Source organism: Amphibalanus amphitrite, unplaced genomic scaffold, assembly GCF_019059575.1.
Source record: "Amphibalanus amphitrite isolate SeventyFive unplaced genomic scaffold, NRLGWU_Aamphi_draft 000416F_arrow, whole genome shotgun sequence".
In the NCBI taxonomy this organism is placed as follows: Eukaryota; Metazoa; Arthropoda; class Thecostraca; order Balanomorpha; family Balanidae; genus Amphibalanus; species Amphibalanus amphitrite.
Genome location: NW_024881910.1, coordinates 487,501 through 510,039, shown reverse-complemented (window position 1 = coordinate 510,039; position 22,539 = coordinate 487,501). Strand labels below are relative to the sequence as shown.

The following is a 22,539-nucleotide window of genomic DNA, read 5'->3' as shown; positions in this document are numbered from 1 at the left end:
CACTTCAGACAGAGAACTAACAGGGCCTATCACAGACAGAGCACACTATCGGTATTCTGCATCGAAGAGCGCTTATACATACAGTCCTTATAATAAGTAAAAGGGAAAAGCAGTCAACACACATACTAAGAAGAAAAAAAAAAAACGTCCACGCAAAACCATTCGACAGCAGAATTGACCATTACTTTGCCCTTGGAACCGCTGTTCGGATACCGCCATTCGTTTTAAAATGGAATGCTCGTTAGTTTATCGCGAATCCACCCAAACACCTCCCACTTAAACGCAAAGCTATATCAAAGCCACCACTCCAACGGAGACCATCGGTAAAAACACGGACTACCGTGACCTAGAACTCACACATGACGGACCAAAGTTCAGCGGGGACACTGTAACACTGTAACAGTCATGGCCGGGGCACGGGTGTCCACTCTCACCACTTGATAATAGTAACAAAGACCAAACCCCCACCCCCACCCTCCCATCTAAAACACATATGTAGACTAAAACAGGAGGTACTCACGACGCACCCTTCCCTTCCCCACAACCCACACACACAGGCAGGTTAAGACAGCAAGGTACTCACATTGCCCCCTGCCCCTCCCCTCCCCTCTAACAGACATATGCAGGCTAAAACAGCAAGTACTCACGGCGGCAGAAGGACTAGGAAGAACAGCTCCGCGTCAAACTTCGGGAAGAATCCGGCGAACTCGTCCTCACAGGGAGGCACCACGGTGCCGTTTTCAAACCGGATGTTCGGCCCGTCTTCATTGCCATCGTTCCTGGGCGGTGACGGGTCATAGGTCACCGTCAGGTCACAAGGTCACGGGTGAAAGGTCAGAAGGTCGCAGAGGGCGGGGCTGGGTCTGGGGTTATATGGCGCAGGGGTTATTTTGGTCGCAGCATGCCGGGACAGATTAGGTACACAAGGAAAGGGCAGAGGGTAAACACGATTCAGGCAATTGGGTGAGTCCGGGAATTGATTTGGGGTTGAAGTTAGAATAGCTGCCCAATCACTTATAATCAATCGAGCACTGCTCAATTAAGACGAGCAATACACATAGGTGTTTGTTGTTGAAAGAAACAACATAGGTATTGTGTAGCGTATGTCAAAAGTGAAACTATCTCGAACTATAATCAGTGATGACATCAAATGGAAACAGTCTTCCTTCGTGTTTGTGACTCGTGAGAAAAGGGGAACACAGATTCAAACTAGTCAGTCACATTTAGATGCAACGTGCGTGAGATGGGAAATCGATGCAATCTAGTAATGACGCATACGTATGACAAAATCAACCCCGTCGTTGCGGTACTGGTAGGAAGTCAAGGTAGTAGAAAATGTTGCAGGCTGTTCGCGAGGACACGAATGGACACCACAGTTAACCCACGAGAGACTAGCACTCAACGGCCTTGTGAGTGGACGGACGGCCAGGAAACGCAGGCACTTTGAATGACGAAGGAAGGAAAATTATGTCAACTTGAAACGTCACCTGATTAGGAAAAGATAGAATAAATTAGTACAAGTATGCTAATGTATCTGACGAGGCTTAACTGATTTCCAACACGCATTAGCATTTAATTTCAGATGAAACAAAATGAGCTGATGTGAAGAAACCCTAAGACATAAAGCAAAAAGGCCAAAAAGCATTTTACATAAAGATATATTATTCACATGATCAACACATTCAAATTTAAGGGATCAAATGTTCGGTTTAAACAAGCAAAACTTTAACCCAGCCGCCCACCACGTAACTTTCAATAGACCCAGCACTTTGTGCAAACTCCTCTCCACTCAACCCAGCAAACCGATCAATTTCCAAGCACGGACGACGGACAGGCCCCCGGCAGTGGTCACTGAGTTCAGTCACCGAGGGTGGCGGATATCCCGTCCGCGACAGGAGCGGAGCTCACTGCACCCAGCCAGGAAACGACGGCACGGGCGGAGGGGAAGTGGCGATACGGACAGCGCTGGAATCCGGACGGACTGACCAGCGGGGCGGACGGCACGAGACACACACACGACACGACACACAGCGGCACTCCCGGCTGGAATGGGTGGTCAACACAGCGGGAGCGGCGACCCGTAAGGTATCGGTGTTAGTGTGTCAGTGTGAGATGCATTGTCAGAGGGGGAGGGGGTATGTGCAGGTGGAGAGGGGCGGGGCAGGGGTGACGACACGCCCCTCGTCCCACAGGCAGGCTTACGGAGCACCCCCGGCGCCGGAGCGGTAACCGGGCAGGAACCAGAACACCCTATAACAAGGAGGAGTATCAGCAGCCATAGGTAACCATCACCAAAGGTAACCAGAACACCCTATAACAAGACGGGGTATTAGCAACCAACGGTAACCTAGCGGGAACCAGAGCAGCCTATAACACAGGAGGAGCATCAGCAACCATTGGTAACCGTAAGGTAACCGTGAGGTAGCCGGGCAGAGCACCCTATAACAAAAAGGGAAGTCAGCTACCACTGTATGGCACAGCAGGTATACCGCCACCATCGTTAACCTAGCGGGGGCTAGGGCCCAGAGGAATAGGATGTAACAAATTGTAATCAGGCATGCCCAAAACCATACAACAAAGAAGGAACACTAAATTAAATGGAAAACGAGACATAGACCTTACAGAGTGCACTGCGACTGCAAGGATAAGGAGTTGCAGTCAGCTTCATGTGTCCGATGGGATATAGGATCATTTATAAACATAAGAATATGAACAGCATTAAATCTGTGATATTTCACTTCATTGACATATTAGACGGAATTGCATTATTTACACTCGGTCTCTAGCATCACACATGACTCGGCACAGCCTCCCCACTCCCCATCCACGCCCTTCAACAGGTGTCTGGACTGGCGATCAACAGGTGTCCAGCAGTGACGCTGTCGGCTCGATCGTTAAACCCATGGGCGTCGGCGTTCCATGACCCCCTCCCCGTATGTTGACGCCGCCTTATTGAACCCAGGCACCCAACAACGTCCATTCCGTGACCAAGAAGTCATGTGCCAGCCGCCACGAAACACGTCATACGCCAAAGATACGTCTGTGGGTCGTGTGGGGACGACATACACCCAGGAACGCACTGGGCACAGGTGTGCTCGACAAAGCTGACATCATGACACACTGCTTTACACATGGGACGCCCAGGCGCCACGACACTCGTCATACGCTTGTCATCCACAGCTGCGCTGCGTCTCTACAGGAAGTGTTGCCACATGGCGGCTTCCTATATACGCCCAGTCATCTGGCGGCAGTCTGTCTCCAAGAGAGAGAGAGAGAGAGAGAGAGAGAGAGAGAGAGAGAGAGAGAGAGAGAGAGAGAGAGAGAGAGAGAGAGAGAGAGAGAGAGAGAGAGAGAGAGAGAGAGAGAGAGAGAGATGCTGTATTTACGGATTCCTGGTCCAGAAATGGGGAATGAAGGGGAAATTCACTTGCCACTCGCTGCCAAGAGAATATGGTACATTTAACACATCATCAATGTCTGTCTCCAAGAGAATATGGTACACTTGACAAAGACAGCCGGGAGAGCAAACCACTCGGTGAGATTGGTCGGTAGTTTCGACCGCGCCGGGGTCGTTCCCCTGCAGCCGTGGTCAGAGGACGGAACGAGGCAGGATGTGACAAAGCGGCAAAATCCAGATACAGCCACCACGGAGGCGGGAAAAGCCAGCGTCTCGCTGCAGGGATGGACGGATGGAGACGGGAATGGGAAGGAAACTAGGTGGCGGTAGAGGGGGGGGGGGGGTGAACGGGAATAGAAGCTGGATGGAACTCGACTGAAGACAACAGGCGGTCTCTCTGTTCGTCGTCTCATACCAGTGGCTCTCGTCGTCTCAAAACAGTCGCTCTCACCTTCCGTGATCTTGTTGTCTGACAGATCGTCTCACCGTCACATAACAGGCGTTCTCAGCGTCTGAAGGCAGGTAATCTTACCGTCCGCCGTCTGACAGCGCACCCCCCCCCCCCCCCTCCCCCATACCGCCGCTATTTGTTTACTATGCGCTGGCGGAGGAACAGCCACGCGGCTAAAACTGGCCTAACAGCCACGCGTCTAAAACTGGCGGTCCCGTCGCTAAGGATAGACTAGAAGGAGATCGCCTCGTAAAGTCGACAGACTGAACCGTTATCTCATTGGTTGGTACTAACCTGTGTCGTATGTGATATGTGATGATACCCATAAAGATGCCGAGAATGATCAGCAGACTGCAAAACAGAGGAACGGGTTGATGTCAGCGACCAGCAACTGGTCCTGGACCAGCAACAAGCCTAGTTATTGTAACTGCCACAATGAGGCACACTCTATATCAACTAGCGAGGAATAGTCAAAGAGATGGACATTAATCAGAACAACTCGTGGGCTGTAACTATTCTACAGAACAACACAATGACAATCATACCTACTTGTCAAAATTCAATTCAAACTCGTCAAAACAGCTACTGCAGTTTCAAACAACGTTAGCACAATCTAGCGACTTCTTCCGATGACGTGGGCCGAAAGTGCTGCGGAAACAACCTCTCCCGGTGGGGGAAGAATGGGCGGCACTCCAACAGCGGTACTCACCAGGACTCGGGCAGCTTTGACGACAGGAAGTGGGCGTGGTGGAACGCTGAAAGAGCGAAGCGAGCCGTCAGTGCTCTGTCGACATACCAATACAATGTCACACCGCGCTCCACAGACCGGCGGGGCGGGATGGAGCGGAACGGAGGTCGAACAAAAGACCCCGCCGCCGCGGCGTTTTGCGCCGGCACGTGTCGTCGACACCGTAAATACATAGAACGTCCCCGCCCAAAACACAGGGTGGGATTCCAGTCAGGGGTGAATTATGGGTGCTATCACAGTCTGCGACACTCGCGACACTGAGACATAAAGACGAAGAAACGTCACAAGGTAAACAACAGTTGCCGTACGCATTGGGTGAGAATGAACGCCCAGAAAGTCGAGGACAGCCACTTGCGTAGAAGCAAGATAGCGGAGACAAATACAACTCAACAGAAATACCGATCCTGGGTGATAGAGCAAGAGCTACTCCGGCCTGTTGCAGTCTTCGATAAGTAGCTTCCAGCCAAAACTCGGCAATAGGCATATGTACTCGTATGTGTGCATGTCTGTCAGTGTTCGCTTTTTTTTTTACTTGGGCAAAAATCGCAAATGACTGAATGACACAGAAATAAATAGCGAACGAAGCAATATATTGATTAGAGGAGCAAGTATCTACAAACTGTATAGTTAACGTATGAATGTAGATTTCTTTGAGACAGCTCGTTCATTTTCCAACCATTACATATCCTGGCAAGCCGCATGACTATCTTGTCAAGGGAACTAGCCAAGATTGTTTCAGATGTTATCACACTGGATTAGACCCTGAACTATAGACAAACCCACCTACTGACAACACTTCAAAAATATCACATTGCGTTCAACTCACACCTAGTCAAATATTCCTCACTCAACACAGGTGTCTCTGCAGCTTGTGTTGGTGGAGCAGGACGGGGATGGAACCGTTAGTAGCTGCACCAGCCTATGGAGTAACCGGCCCATTCAAACGGCGCCGCCAGGACAACAGATAAGCGCCCAACGGTGCCTCGGCCAGCAGCGCACCCCTTTCCTTTGAGTCACAGGTAGCCTATCCGGGAGACCGGATAGCCACGTCCTGTCTCTCCCTTCCCCCAACCACAGCTACCGGCAAGTGGTGACGCAAGTGACAGGACTTGTCTTGAATGATAGTCCGAGTTGCCCATTAGATAAAAACATTTGGCATGCCGATGGCAAGGCCAAGCTGATACAAATTTAGTAGTTCGTGCTTCAACCTTGAACCTTGTTTGTATATTTTCAATTTCTGAAATCCTCACTGCCACCCCACTCAACCTTATCAATATAAATTAGTCACCCTCAGCTTCCGTGGGTCTATCAGTGGGTTCAGTTTTTTAACCACTGTTTTTCCCTTTCCCCAGCCCGGTTTGGATTTTAATTTTTTCATTATTGTAAATGGAATTGGTTTGAGTTGGTTTCGGACTCGTAGCTCTGAAAGTGACACCACTAATCGGAACAGCCGCACCCCCGCTGACACCCCGGGTTCGATCTGGCCCAGTGTGGGCCAGTTCTGGCCGGTCGCCAATGACCGTCCGCCCAGCATTCCGCCACGACCAGTGACACCACGACGCCACGGCACGGGGGCAGCGGGGACGCTGAACGGACAGCACGGCACGGGGGGTGACGGGGACGCTGGACGAACGCCGTGGGCAGGAAGGGCACCCACAACGTGTAGGGAAAGGTTTCAACAAGGGAAAGATTCAGTTCTACAAAGGTTCGGTCTATACCATAGACAGACACGGTGCGTTCACAGGCGGTAAAACCGGGAAAGGCGCCTACAGAAGATAGACGTAGACGGGAAGGGCACCTACAGACGGAAGAGAGCGACGCCCATACACATTTTATCGAAGAGGGTGAGCGATAAACAGTATGAGACAGTGTGAACCACGCTAGAGGATGACATGGACGATATGGACACCAGCGAGGTCCGGGAACGGATAATGTGACCCAGGACGATAACACGGTACCGTCAGTCCGCGACCTGTCGCCAATACCACGGAACATCGTTACCACGTGCATATTTAACAACGTAGCTAGTGTTTCCTGATGGAAAATTTTGTAGGAAAATAGACAGCGTGAAAACGGATCAGATCGCACCAGCGACACTCTAAGCGCCATTTGAATTACAAATGATGCATAGCAACAATCAACTGTTTCACAGGTAAATCACGTAAAACGAGACACGCAAGATTCGGCGGTGATGGGCTTACACGCACGAGCGAATACCACCCGATCGGACACGTGCTTCAACCAGTTCAATCTAGCGCGATCGAGTTATCATTAGAACACGACAGTAATACCTACATAAATTAGCACGGCATATCTAGCTGGTAGCGTAGTGACGCACCAATTGCGTGCCTTTTACATGGTGCGCCACCAGCCGCGTGGCCCATACAGGCACTATCCACGGATCTGCGGTATATTAGAGCTGGCATAATAGCCCTCCCCCTGCATGCATACGCCGGAGATCCTGAAACATGCGACACCCTACAGGATGTAGATATAACTATGTAGTTATTTATCCTCAAAGGAAGGTAAGTGGTCACAAAGTCGTTCTGTGCGTGAAGGACATCCACATAGGTAACATCCGAGTCTAAACGGGACAAGGAGAATCGTTTTGAATTTTAAATACGGTCTGAGGGTTCTATTATGAAAAAAAAAAATGGTCAGCAAGTCGGCCCTGATCCTTCTCACAGAAGCTTTAAAATTACCGTGGAGTTTCATCAATAATAAGCTGAATGTTATTATCACTGAGAGGGACGACTGACCGTTTACATATCAGCTTCCATGCGTCATACGTTAACAACCGCGCTCCGGCGTTCGTTTACCCGTATTTACGATAGGGGCGAGGGAGGACGTATCGATCAATATCAACGAAGCAAAAGTGCAACATAACCCGCCAAACTTTACCCGCACCAACTCCACTCCACACCCATCCCTACCGCATACCAACCACAGCAGCTGTTGACCTTCGGTAACCACATCGACCCCAAACGCACCCAAACACACACATCTTACAACACTCCACCGCCCGTCCCCTCTCCCAACTTACCGAGTTTGGCGAGGCCGGCAATAACGATGAAGAGCGTAATGGCGTAATAGGTCTGCACCTCGGTCCATCGCCACGAGGCCACGTGGATACCGTGGCTCTCGTGGACCTCCTCAGACTCGAAACAGTAGGTCATGGTGACCACGTCTCCGTGAGAGCCCGAGTGAGCTGAGCCGGCACCGTGCTCACTGTGCTCACCGTGCACCACCGCGTGCTCACCGCCTGAGAACAGGGGGGGGGGGGAGGAGGAAGGTGAGAAAACGAGTACCCTCACCGTGCACCACCGCGTGCTCACCGCCTGAAAACAGGGGGGGGGGGGAAGGTGAGAAAACGAGTACCCTTACCGTGCACCATCGAGTGCTCACCGCCTGAGAACGGGGGGGGGAGGAAGGTGAGAAAACGAGTACCCTCACCGTGCACCACCGCGTGCTCACCGCCTGAGAACGGGGGGGGGGAGGGGCGGTGAGAAGGTGCCTGTGAATTGTGAGGTTAGGTAAAACACACATAAAAGACACATTGAAATAAATTTGGTAATTGGATGCAGGAGGTAATAGGAAACTAAAACTAAACACGAAAATGCGACTCGACCTGTTCAAGCCGTCATAAAAAGTCCAATTGCTAGTTGTAGACAAAATGGCTCACGCGAAGAAAATTGTACCGAATAAAAGCATCACTGACGTCAGCAGAAACATTTTTAAGACTCAAATTTCTGTTAAACAAACCACTGACGTCACTCAACATTGTCATTGCAGAAATGACGTTGCGGACACGCGTCAAACAACTCATCATTAAATCTCTACCGCAATTTTCTCAGAATACCAGCGGCTCTGACCTGAGCTCGCTAAAGCAAAACCGTCAGACAGGGGGCCGATTTCATCAATACATTGATCACAGCGCAGACAGGGCCGAGCGCATGCTGGGACGGCCGGTAAAACAGGACCCGGTCGGCACGGAAAGTCGCCAACCTCACGTGCCACGACGCCACGGAATGTCACGTGACCAGCACGTGGCTGACACGTGAGGCAGACGGGGCGGACCAGCGACAATTTTATGATAGGAGTCAAACAATGCCATGCTTGCTAACGATTAAATTGAACTGGAAGTGTGCGTTTTTATTTCGATGTGACCTGTTCTGACGGGCCATATACCAAGCTGTCTGTTGCTATGTCCTAGCTGTTCCTGACAACCGATGTTGAACTGTCGAGCTCCTTTACGCTATGCCCCGCCCTGCTCAGCCCCCATTCACCTACCATGACTGATGGTCGTCGTCCGGTCGGCCTCTCCATGTGTGTTTGTCTCCACCACGGATCTGCGCATGCGCGGCCGGGGTCGTGACCTCATTCGGGTCAGCTCGGCGGCGATGGCGGCCGGTGAGATAGCCTCTGCCGGGGCCGGCAGGAGCGCCAGCAGCGGCAGGAGCGCGAGCAGCCCGACCACCCGCATGGTGCCGAGCGAGCTTCACCTCTGTGGAGAAGGGGGGGTGGGTGGGTCAGAGGGGTGTGGCAGGGGAACAGGAGGGGGGGGGGGGGCGATAGGGGCAAGGGTGGGTCCGAAGAGTGCAATAGTGTAGCATTGTAGCAAGGATTGGCTAGGCGACTGTGCTGAATGCAGTGCCTAGGGTACGGGGGTACGGGCAGAGAGGGGCAAAAGAAAAACAGATGAGCACGCGGGGTAAAAAGGTCCAAAATCGGACCACACGAAACCAGCACGACAGCATGACAGAGAGATACAGGCGACAACAGGGTATGACGGGGGCACACGAGGTCAGGTGGTACAACAAAGGGGGTGAAGGAGGGGGGGGGGGACGTCACAATGACGCAAGGGGTAGATCAAAATACACTTGAACTGAGCGAATAAAAGGCTTCATTGTGGTTTACAGCAGCCAAGTGAAGAAGGTTTCGTTGCTCACAGAGGCCATACGAAAGCGACGATCGTTCAATTGGCACCTCATAGGCGTAACAGGACACTGCAGAATGACAAGAGCCGTAAGGAGTCTAGTGACCCTTGAACAACATTGAAAATTGAGCCTCAGTGAAGCCTATGAAACGAAGCGGTAGCTGGTGCAGTAGGCGGCGGCCTTTGTTTGACTCCGTTGTGAAATGCAATGACTAGCTGGTGAATGCCGGGTAATGTGAACAGCGCAACTCATCATACGGCAATGGACTACACCAGCATACATACGTCAACCATTTCCTCACTGGACGTCCGCCACTCGCCCATTTGATCACCAGCCCTAGTTCACGTCAACACTTTGATTTCAACAGAGCCCGCTGTAGTTCAACGTTGCAAAATTCACACTCCGTACGACTGCCTTCCCAATAGAGACGAATAATAACAAGTGCCTGTAACTCTCGCGCTCTCCACGTGGGACAGTGTGCACCAGCTGTCCGCACCAGTCGGCACCCTCAGCCCCCCCCCCCCTCCCAACGCCGGCGGGGTCAAGAGGTCGGGCGGCACGTGCGCCCTTGTCGGCGGCACGAGGACTGGACAGATGTTCAAATTGGTGCCTGTCCTAGCCACTTACCAGGGATACCGTAAACTGCAGCATCTGTGCTAGCTTATCAAAACATAAATGATATCGCGGATCACGACCCATTTAACTCACTGCAGTTGTGGATATCGTGAGTTGTATCAAACAATCACCATCAAAATCGTGCCGGCGGTGTTTGCTTGACATGACTGCTACGTGGAAAAATGAGCCACAACAACGATGGACAAGCTGGAAGCGAGTCAGAGCCCAGTTGCAACAGCCGTTTCAACACCTTTGGTGCGGAAAACAGCTTGAAGAAGCAAGCACAGCAACAAAAAAACAACAACAACATTTGCCTGAACGATGACTCTCTTCTGACCGGTAGGATTCACCATGGACCTTGGTAATGGTCAAGATAAACAAGCAACAAACATCGCGTCCCTCCGCTACATCTTATTGATTAATTTTCCTCGCATGACAATATTGAGGAAACCCGACTTAGTCCGCAGTTGCAGACTTGCTATCATTGAGCGGTGTCCAAAGCAAACATCCACGGCAAAATGTACGTTTTTCCTAGGGAAACGATCAGCTTCTGCACAGAGTGTACTCGCGAGCAGGGAAATCACATGGCACTGCTACCAGCAAACGCGGCCGACCGGGCCTCAAAACTCCGTCTGCAGATCTGTTCGGACACGTGGCGTGCTGCTGGCGAGCGCTGCTGGCTGACTTTCCTGTCCCACAGACCGGGACTCGGTGACCCGGAGAGGTAACAGGCTGACTGACAGGTGCAGGCTGGGGCCGAGAGGGTCTCTGCACGGTAGTCGGCAGACAGCTCAGTAGGGTAGACCTACGGTGCCGCACCAGTTACACACAGCCGGCCAGCCGTCATCGTACGATCGACCGCTGCGGGCGCTGCCTCAGAGGCCCTCCGGCAAGAAAAAAGAATGCGAAAGACAAGGTATGAAATCAGTCGTCTCACCCGATAAGGTTCCGAAAGAGAAGTTCTTGTTTATTGGGGCTTTTAGGGAAGAAAAGAAAAGTCAATGGCTCTTTCAGAGCGTGTCAGTTCCAAGCTGCCGTTCTTTTCTTCGGCCGCTACCCAACAAGATAAGAGCTGCCCACTAGTGCACAGCCCGTCAAAAGAACTAACTTTTCACAGAACTCAATGGTAAAGTTAAACATAGCAAGTGAAACGAGCTTTCATGTTTCCCGGCTACAACAGACCTGGCTGAGTAACCCAGGGCGGGGTAACCGTTCTCGAGGGAAACCCGACCCGCACACAATTTCACACGAAGTTTACAAACGCCGTCCCTGCACGCCCATTCCATAGAAGGACGATGTTATATAACGCTAGGACTTCCCACCCGCTCTGCTTGTAACCATGCAAGGTGGGTACATACTCACTGGCTGACTGAGCATGAGTGGCGACAAAACTGCTAAATAAAAATGCCCCAAAGGTTTCCAACAAACTTGTCACAGTTACAATCACATGTCACGCTCAACTATGCACCATGATTCTACAAACACCAGCACTTTTCATCCCAGAGCACGGTAACATTGGTTGTTTTTTGCAACGCACCACATTGTTCGGTCATGCAACGTTCGTCGTTATGTTACGTTACATCAATTGCATGAATGTGCATCGTTCATAGGAAACCAATGGCATGTGGTAGGCTCGGAGTCATAGATGGCCTAACCATGGAATGAAAAAAGAAACGCCCTCGGTGAGGGCGTGGGGCTTTACAGATATCGTTAGGATAGGTAACTTAGCATGAAACACAATTCTAGCAATCCACGCATGACAAAGCGTACTAAACACACCCATCGTAAGTTTATCCAGCCGAGACAGCTCTCGTTACCGAATCTCGACTCGTCCAAAAACAGTAGAAACCCCTCACAATTTTATGAACGTGACGTGACAAGGAAATCGGCCAAGAAGGGCCGAAGAATCGGCCGAAGAAATCGGCTAAAGTAATTTGAAGAGCCCCTTCGGAATGCCTCCAGGAATAAGGTAAATAGTTGGCGGTCATTAAACAGAATGCCCATTGTTTATTGTTCAGCAAGAAGCACAGCTGATGAGCTGACCACAGGTGTAATAAATAAACTGTCAAATCCTCGCGTGATGTTGACGATCAACTTTGCAAACAAGGCATCGCTAAAAGACAAGGGTAGAGTAAGGCACGGTCTTGCCTTCAGATAGCGTCGTTCGCCTCCGGCCTCCACTCACTAATGCAGACGAGCAGTTTGAACCACTGACTAAACGATGTTTATTGTGTTGATGTCATCGCGCTGGCCAGTTGGTCTGGCAGACAGCCGGCCGCCAAGCTCGCTGATAAGTCAGTCGGACTCAGAGACCGGGTGGCGGAGAGCCCGGGAAAACAATGACCAGTCGGTCGGTCGGTAGCCAACCTAGCCAGGCCTCCCTCCCGTACTCAGTGTTTACCAGGGGTAGAGGAGGTATTGCTGCGCCATTCAGGGGTGATGGAGGACAGACCAGTGTCCGATGAGCGAGCAAGTCAGCCGCCTGCAATCACAGCTGCTGATACTGGTACAGCTGCTGCCAGGTATGCACGCAATGCCCTCAGAGTTGAGACTTGAGAGGGACGTCTCACTGACCGTAGCCAGCCGCCCCCAGCTCACACATACTGTCAGGCATGCAGGCAATGCGCTCTGCCGAGCCGACAGAGACGCCTTACTGACCGTAGCCAGCCGCCCTTAGATCGCACCTGCTGCCAGGCATGCAGACAATGACCTCAGAGCCAGGAGGGACGGTCAGCCCACTGAGGCACTGGAGAACACCCCTCTCTCACTTCATCACCCGGGAATGTTCTATTTTCTGCACCCCGCTGTCATCAGCCTCCCGTGCGCCAATAATCGCCCCCTCCGCGCCATTGTCCGGCAGTTCCAGCCCGGCCATTGGCATTCAGTACCGGCACAGGCGAAATGGCCGAGCACGATCGGAGGCGACGGTCTGCCTTCACGGCGATACGGGGGGGGGGGGACAGGGGGCCGTGGGGCGCCCCTGTATCTACCGACCGACACCATTCCTGCACGACACGGGCTCGTTAAATTTATGGAATTTCCCCGATGCTAGCCAGTATTCATGCAAGACTTATTACTGTTTTAACAATCGAGCTGCATCCGCTAAGTGCCTGCTTCAATTCACACGAATTCGCAATAATTCATTTGGACATGTCATGAAAGAAAATATTAATTTTTTGTCATATCTTATATTGAATGGCTGACCTCCAGTGCCCATATCCTGATGTTGAAGGATTCTTTATTGCCAGCTAAATTAACAGGCATAGCACCGAGTCACCTCGCCACAAACCTGGACCGTTCGGGCCGAGTCATTGACAAACGAGTCACCCGCGCCCTCTCCAGAGGAAGCTGCTTGCTATCTGTAGATATAGATAGGTTGCAGACGTGTGTGTATGGACACAAGTCAACTGCCGATAGCACGGGTCCAAGCCAATCGCCCGTAAGTTACACGGTCTCATACCTGCTAGGCTTATCTACCATTTAACCAAGTGTTCAAAACATATTCATGTTCAAAAGATACAATGTTATTCATGTTCACAAATTGACCATCCCGGCAAAACCTTCTAATCTATCAATTATTTTTTCGGGTCCCTTTAATGCAAACTCTTCATCATTTGAATCCATCAAATCCACCACCAACCCACCATTTCAGTTAAAACTCACTGACGCTGGTAACGGCATTATTATTGCCGCTGACACACTGGCTGGCACCTTGCCCAGGGGCAAGGTGCCACTCAGTACTTGAGGGCCGCTCAAGTGAGGTATCATCCCCTCCCCACGCCACCGTCTGGCACGAGCTGACGGCATCTACATCCGGTCCCTGCTGAGCAAATAAGTGACGTGAAGGATAGCACCTTTCTCCAATGCTAATCACACACAGGGACGTTATATATTAAAGCCGCCTACGTCACATTTTCCATAATGGAGCTGTCTATAATATCTGCAGAATTCAACACCATCCATTGATGACAGATGTACCATGTTGAGCTCAGACTTAGCCTAGTCCCGCGTTCGTCGGACTGGCTGCATGTCCCTGACACACCGGCACGGCTACTATTGTTAGTGCGGGCGGACCACTGTCTGCTAACCATCCCCCGCGGTCACAGACTGATTGATTTATCGCCGAGTTACACCGCTATCTGCGGTCCGAGGCGCGGACTCACCGACACGTGCGGTGGTGGGGAGGACAAGAAAATACCACAACACACGGCGAGAGGCCCATCTGACTATTATCCGAATAATCAGTCATGCAACTGTAAGTGACGGATATTTTTATCATGCTTTAAAAATGATATGGTAATAATTGTTACGAATTAAGGGTGATATCGGAAGGCGTCGCTCAAATTGCACACAGCAAGGTCAAGCTGCAAATTTCAACAATGCTAAACCAAAACTTTAAAAGTGGTTAACCCTGAATAGCGGACGTTCCGAACAATCTCAATAAACGTCTCGGGAAAAAATATGAACAATGGGCCTGTCCAGTGCCCGCGACGCTAGCTTGTCCTGTGGACAGGGAAAAGCGGACATCAGCCCCTAAGAAACAGACATTGTCACCGACATGCGACTCTGCCCTGCCCGTGTCCACCCACAATCGACAGGTAAATCACGCGGAAGGTGAGACTGGGACTCTCCTCAACTCGGCCCAGAAACACGGAGGTATATCGCGGAAACATTAGAAAGGGGAAGGTTGTACCCGACAGGCCCGACATTACATCCAGCTGCGAGCGGAAGACCCCCGAGGGCTCTCTCAGCTGAACATGTATGAGTTACGCATGAGAGGCTCTAACCAACGACGGGCTTGTAGAATGTAGATCCATGGGTTACCCTCGATCTGTCTACGCATGGTTCTGTAGGACAGAGCGACAGCCTACCCTGTCATAGCGTAAGTTATTCTCCCACACACCACGAAAGTTCGTGGTACTTCAGTCACCAATCACCATGCACCGTTTCTCTCTGTAATGCTGACTGAATCTCCCCCTGGTGAAAAGTCATGCGACGAAACAAGTCAGCAAACGCGCTGTGACCTTCACACCACCATGCCAAATGAACGAGTGTTGGTTGGTGACTCGGTCTCTCTTTCATCACATCACACCAACAGTCCACACGGCAGTCGGCAGTCACTGCCGTATGGACTGTGGACTGTGGGCGCCAACCACTGTGGGCGGGTGGCGATTTGATACGAGCACACGGGTCTGGCACTGAACATTACACCACTTTGGCGACGATCGGCCGTTCAGCAACTGAGCGGAACGATTCCCGGATGAAAAGTCAAAACGTTAAAAGTAAACGGATAAAAAGTCAAAGGACATAAAGTCAACAGACAGAAAGTCAACATCGCAAGAAGTCAAAGGACAAAATGTCAAATGAACAAAAAGTCAACCTGCCAAAAAGTCAACACGCCAGAAGTCAACAAGCTAAAAGTCAACACGCAAGAAGTCAAAAGACATAATGTCGAAGAGACAAAAAGCCGACATGTCAAAAAGTCAACGCGCTAAAAGTCAACACGCTAAAAGTCAACACGCATAAAGTCAACACGCAAAATGTCAACGCGCAAAAAGTCAACACGCAAAAAGTCAAGACGCTAAAAGTCAACACGCCTAAAAGTCAACCCGCTAAAAGTCAACACGCGAAAGGTCAACATGCTAAAAGTCAACAGGCTAAAAGTCAACATGCTTAAAAGTCAACACGCTAAAAGTTAACACACAAAAAGTCAAGTTCAAGCAAATAGTTCATAGGTGGGCGAAAAGTTGATGCGCAAAATGTAGTCAACAGCAAAAAGTAGTCTTTAACAGCAGTCGTTAACTAAGTCGGTACAAGTACGCCGCAGCCCGCGTCTCCGGTCGGCGACTGACCCGCGCCGGGCCACCTGATCCCCGGCCGCCGCCCGCTGGGCGCCGGCTGCACCGCATAGCGCGTCTCGGCGCGTCCCCGTGCGTGCCCCGACACTACCGATAAGAACGCTCCTACCTATTTTTACTTTGCTTTAAAAAGTATATTGGGAATGTGAACTTATCTATATAAAGTTAGCGTACTGTGCCTGCTGGTGGCGGGGGGGGGGGCAGTTCCGATAAGGAGACGTAGGGCGGAGGCGAAGATGAAGGAGAGGGACAGTAACTGGTGGCCACAATGCGCTATACTTGTCACCTCTCTTTGGACGTCACAGCTCCGAGGTCCTAAAAAAATTGTGTTTTTAGCAATCGCATCTCGATAACTTAATTGACCTATACATTTCGATGAAAATTGGGCTCCCACCTCGAAAGTCAGTAACTTTCGATGAAAATTGGTCACCTTAATTGTATGCAGTCCGTGAATATTAACAGGTTGTTGTATGTTGATACTGATATGAGCGTTCCTTTCAAGGCAGAACAATCCAACAATCACACAATTGCCTCTCGTTCCAACTTCCACCTATCTTAAAGAAACGACGCGCTTTACTATTGTACCAATTGTACCATACAATACGCTTGAACTATAATAAAAGTGTGAAATCGCTTATAGAGCCCGTGACGAAATCAATTGATGAGAAACGTCCCCCTACACAATATAGGAAATTTGAACAAGCGAACTTTTCGTATCGATTACATTCCGGGTTACTATATTTGTTGAAATAATTCCAGTAAACTGCGCCTGGGACAGCCAGTTGTCTCGAAGGATCATGTAACGCCGCCTCATGACAACCTTACCATGCGAGCGAGCTCCCACCTAGCACGTAAGTGTCAACGGTTGTGTGTCAGATTTCAGCCAAGCATGCCCGTGTGACCAGCTGAGTCGCGGTTGCGGGCCATGGGAATCCCCATCAGTCGCGCAATGGGGGCAGTCTCGCTTCAATGTCCAATGATGCAGGTTATACATTGTGCAGCATCCTGCTTAATTGTGTACAGCTGTTTGTAAATGTTATCTCATGTATGTAATGACTGATGATCCAGGGGTCATTGACTTTGTCTCTTTGACTTGTCCTTTTCAGTTTTTGGATTTTGGATTTTTTCCTTTGGATTTTTCGTAATTTGACTTTATGTCCTGTTGACTTTTCGTCTTTTGACCTTTTGTCCTCTTCACTTTTTGTCCTTTTGACTTTTTGTCCCTTTGATTTTTTGTCCTTTTGACTTTTTGGACTTTGACTATATGTCTTTTTGACTTTTTGACCTTTTGACTTTTTATTTTGACTTCATGCCCGATTGACTTGTTGTTTTTTGACTTTTTGTCCTTTTGGTTTTTTGGATTTTGACTTTATGTCCTGTTTACCTTTTGTCTTTCGACTTTTGTCCTTTTTACTTTTTGGCAATTTGACTTTTTGCCGTTTTTACTTTTTGTCTTTTGACCTTATGTCCATTTGACTTTTTGTCTGTTGACTTCTATGCTAGTTGACTTTTTGTTCACTGACTTTTTGGCAATTTCACTTTTTATCTTTTGACGTTTTATCCTTTTTGACTTTTTGCCTTTTGACTTTCCTCTTTGTTGACCTTTTACCTGTTGACTTTTAAGATTTTTGACTTCTTGCTTTTGACGTAATGTCTGTTGACTTATCATCCTTTTACCTTTTATCATTTGACTTTTTGTCCGGAACCCGAGCGGAACGGAGGAGCGATTCCCATGGTGGTTGCGATTCGCTTCCGCTGTCTCCTGTTTATCCCTGTTCGCCCTTTACCGCATTCGTTCATGGCTATGACGCAGCAGATACGGAATCAACATACCTATTGCGAAATTAACAAACGAGGTGAGGGCTGGCATGGAGCAGAATGAGGCGCCTGTTTGCGCCCCTAGCACAGTGTATAGCCAAGGGCGGAGAGTGGAACAAGTCGATCGGTTGTAGAAGGCGACTATACAATGCGACGAGTTCACATATCGGTGCGGAATTCTTTCTCTTCCTGTTTCCTCGTCTTGTGTTCTAGCTAAACAACAGCACCTAGCCATGTGAACATAAAACACCGCAGGACTACACCCACCCTCCAAACCGGACTGTGACAGACCGGCCCAATAGCCACCTGAATCAGCCCGTATCACCTGAATCGCGTGTCACATGGTGTAGATTGCGAGCCAAACTGAGGTGAGGGGTCGGCCCAGCCGGCCGCGGTGGGCACTAAAACACAGCGGGACGGCGCCCAATTACCGGCCAGCTGTGCGTATAGCCCTGCACCGCTCCGGGCGGCGACTCGGCTGGGAAACTCTGCCGCCACACACCGCACCGGCCGGCCCCACAATCTCGGAGGCGGTATTTGAAGTATGAACGTTATCAAGGAAAGGCGAACGTATATCGCGTGATGTCAATTTAAACACGCAAGACATCTTACATGATTTGTAACGGTGTTTTGTATGATTGTAATGTTAAATGATTTTAGCAGAATCTATCCATTCAGGTACCGTTCCATTCAAGGGGCCTATGAATAGGCACATAAAAGGAACATGTCCGACTCCCTATTATGCTTGGTTTTACTGGCAAATCCCTTGCCCCTTCGCAAAAAAAAAACTGACGTCAAGAAACGTAACTTGACCTTATTGACATGATTTAGACTATACATTATATCCCTGGGTCTGAACTGGAAGTATGTGCTCCTACGGCCTACGTCGAGAAACCTCCCGTGAGACTCAGCACCAGTAGTCCAGTCTGTACTGCACAGGCCGGGCCGAACCGCCCCCGGGTGAACCGACGGCAGACATTTGGGCGGTGCGCCTCGAATCGACGGCGCCAGTTCACTCTCCAGCAGCGGCCACTCACCCCTCAGATCGATACGTCCTCGTCGCGGCGTGCCGTCTGAACCGGGCTCAACGGACCGGCCACAGACAGACAGACGACTGGGGTGAGCGGTTGACACAGCTCTGCTATACAATCAGCTGACGGTGTGCGAGCCGCGTGTGTAGTCTGTCCCCACGGCACCACACTCCTTCACCGCTGGCAGTCCGCCGCCGACTGACGGCCGGCCTGCCGCCGCCGCCGACCGCGTATTCTGGGCCGCCGGCTGTGACCCCCCCCCCCCTCCCCGTCCCAGATGGGGAGAGGGCTGACGCACGGCGGCGCAGGGGCATCCCAGATTGGCGGCCGAACGGCGATCGCGCAGGAGTCGGTGGCGGATGCGGGGGGGGGGGGCGGGGGCCTCATAATTGGTAGCCGAGTGAAGCCAATACGCGTGCCTTATGTAAAACGAGCCCAACCAAAGTCAGAGCTGATGTTTCAAATAAAACGCGATCACCAATATGTGTCGTTGTTGAAGAATATTGGTGGCACTATTTACAGCTATAAAACCCTGGTTGTTGCTTACAGTCTTGACTTCGATTGTTCTATCGGGGAACTCCGAGCTGTGAGTAGAATATAAAGCCAAACTTCATCGAGCCGGTAAAGCTCGAAGTCGACACGGTCTGTTCCACAGACCAACCGACTGCGACTGCTCGTACCATTGTAATGAAACCATTACCCGAATCACTAGCCTTCAGTCTGAAATTGCAATTACCACAGTATCTCGATCGCTGATTGGGCCCACAGAAAAAAAAAACAGCCAAGGAGGCAACAGGTCAAACCAGCTTTTAAAACGCACCCTTCCAACTACAAGATTATCAGACGCGGGCTGCCGCCGCTGGGCAAAGAGCTGTAACTTCAGAAGCCATCGTCGTCCAGTTTCCTTTCCCATTCTATGATCAGATATCGGAATCGTAGGCATATTGACCCAAAATGCATGCAAAATGTACCTACAAGCTACGACTACCCACTTTCGGGCAAAAGGGAATAAATTATAAAATGCACTTCCCATCATGAAAATAAAAGCACTTTATACGACTTATCAGAAGACTAGAGAACAAATGAATTTTTACTACATGGTGCATGGTGGAGTGAAAAGGCAAAACAGGTGATGGAAAAGGGCTGCGGACCGTGCGGACTTGGAGCCGGGCGCATGGAGCTTGATGTTGGACCGTAACTAAGTGACCGTATGGGACGCACAGGGCCCTGGGATGTGCGCCAGCGCAGCGGCCGGGTGACACTGTTGTACTTACGAGCTGAGCGGCCAGAGTCGATCACTGTATGTTTGTGTGTGTATGTCACAAATGACTGTCCGTCACCCTACCGTCGCGGGAGGCAGCGACTGTCGCGTGTCGCATGTCACCACCTCCATCTGTCATAACATCCAGAAACGGCAGTACGATCACCCGTTCCTCACAGATCTCAAACAGAGCGATCCAGGCCAGCGATGACTATGAGGTAAACGGAGTCGGAGTCGGAGTCGGAGTTGGAGTGAAAGCCACCAAAAATCCAGCGACTTCGCAGTTCTGCCAGGGCTGCGGAATCGCAGTCGGAGTAGGTCGTAGTCTACAGTTTTCCCTGGAGTCGGAGTCGGAGTCGGAGTTGGAAGCTGGAGTCGGAGTCGGTACCTACCAGTCATCGAAAATCCATCAACTCTGCAGTCAACTGGTCCCTATTCCTAATACAACGCTTCAGGTCAAACGTACCATCCAGAATAGAGATGCCCTTTTTGAACCCGCAAACCCGCTTTCTGCGGGTTTTCAAAACCCGCAGGGTTTTTGGCGGGTTCGAGAAGCAAAACTTGTCGTGTGGCGGGTATTTGGCGGTCAGACTTTAGAACCTATAAATTTATTTTTATTTTTTTTTTAGATGCAAAACACAATGCCAAGTGCATTTGCTCAGGTTAACAATACACTATTCATCAAAACAACTTTTAAAACAGAACCAAATATAAAAATATATCAAGGAAGCACATTTCAAATGCAAAACTGAAAACAACCAGCAATAGCATCCACAGTCTAGCAATGACCAAACCAGGGTACAAACAACAAACTACAAAGCATAAATAAATGCTGATGAAAGCATTCAATAAACATAAAATAACCTGAAAGCAAACTTATAGGAAGCTGAACTGAAGTCTATGTGCAGTGTGCACTAGATATACATTATGGAAGAACCCAGACTAAAATGAGATGTTGATGTTGAAAATCAGAGCAAATGCCACATGTTACTTTATTTGCGTCTGGTCGGCATAAAAAGAGCTAAACAAAATTTGATGCAAATTCATTGATTACCTAATACCTATCCTACTCTATGTTCTGTCCCACCCTATATTGATATTACGAAAACAACACACCAATTACCTGCAATTACCCTTACAAAAAATAAAAATATTGACTGGCATGCGGCCCAAACATAACGCAATACAATACTGGCGCACTTTCGACATTCTGACAAGGATTGGCATTTGACTGCGTCAATTTTGGTCTCTGAGGCGAAAGAAAGCTGTCATTGATGACGCAATAATAATTTTACAATCAGTTTTTTTCCGTCTTGGTTTTTGAATACCTCAAAATAGCAGTTATACATGTTACAAAACCACGTAGCTGGTCGCATTTCTTTTGTCTTTTTACTTTCTTATCATTTGTATGCCGATTGCCGAGAGAGGATCAGCCGGAGAGCATTACCAAGACCAACTATAAAATTATTACATTTTATTTAGTATTTACTGTCTCTTTATTTCCTAACCGGTGATTAACCTCTGAATTGTAAAACTTTAGCTGTTGTGTAAAATAATATTATCAGAATGGCACATTAATATGCATTATACAACGGTGTTTTCGCAACAAGTTCGCACTAACTACGGCTGCAATAATTTAGTCGCTGCAACATTCCTTGCAATCAGCTGTTGGTGACGCTTCTGACGCATGTTTCCAAAAATGCGTGGTTCATTGGTTAGTTGGTTTTTGCTGGGCTTTTGCATGATTTGTTTTATGTGTAGATCGACTGGATACGCATTATTCAGTACCTATTCACCGTGTCACTATTTATTTTTAACTGGAAATCGCATATCTTTTTATATCAACATTCATTTTGATAACAGTATCATTCCAGAAGCCTAACATTGAGAGGAACCAGAGTGAAATTTTGATCCTCAGCCAATGCTGAAGGGTAAGGTGAGAGAAAGTTTACTGAATTCTTTTCAGAAAGGAATTTCAAATGTATTGATGCATTATTCGTTTTCCATTAACCAGTGTGCACTTCCTGAGGACATAGCATAGCAATTTCAAGTCCTTACTATTTGTTTGGCTGTCTTTTTCTGCACAACAATGAAGCAAGGAAGGTTTATATAGCTCTAGCATTGACCCAGCTGTATTTTTTCCTTGCAAAGGCAGGTTTTTAAAATTGCGGGTTTTTTGCGGGTTCGGCTCAGCCAAAATCAGCTTGCGGGTAGTTGTGGTTGGGCAAGGGTTAGCTGCGGGGCGGGGCGGGTAATGAAATTGCAAATTTGGTGCATCTCTAATCCAGAACCTCAGTTTTCACGGCAGATTTAACAACACTTATATTATCTCAGAAGGTGGAGCGTTAGTCACGTCCCGAAAAACTGTTCTGATCGTGATTTGATTTATCTTCATCAGCAGCTATAATTATCGATTTCTTCGA

At 49.4% G+C, this 22,539-nt stretch overlaps 1 protein-coding gene across 8 annotated transcripts in view; it reads right to left on the bottom strand.

Moving 5' to 3' along the window:
- LOC122390959 (Na(+)/H(+) exchanger protein 7-like) overlaps positions 1-22,539 on the bottom strand; it is a 60,345-nt gene that overhangs the window by 25,684 nt on the left and 12,122 nt on the right. For 2 of the 8 annotated variants that reach the window (XR_006258254.1, XM_043384431.1), the window contains exons 1-7: positions 18,862-19,040; positions 8,887-9,100; positions 7,640-7,858; positions 4,558-4,603; positions 4,143-4,199; positions 2,203-2,250; positions 648-779 (exon numbers count right to left, since the gene is read on the bottom strand). Coding sequence is in view for 7 of the 8 variants with exons in the window: in XM_043384431.1 (XP_043240366.1) it covers positions 648-779; positions 2,203-2,250; positions 4,143-4,199; positions 4,558-4,603; positions 7,640-7,858; positions 8,887-9,079 (695 nt within the window). In the remaining variant the exon portion in view is untranslated. Of the gene's footprint in view, positions 1-647; positions 780-2,202; positions 2,251-4,142; positions 4,200-4,557; positions 4,604-7,639; positions 7,859-8,886; positions 9,101-18,861; positions 19,059-22,539 lie in introns of those variants that run through there. The other 6 variants (XM_043384435.1, XM_043384433.1, XM_043384429.1 and 3 more) reach the window with 5 other exon arrangements.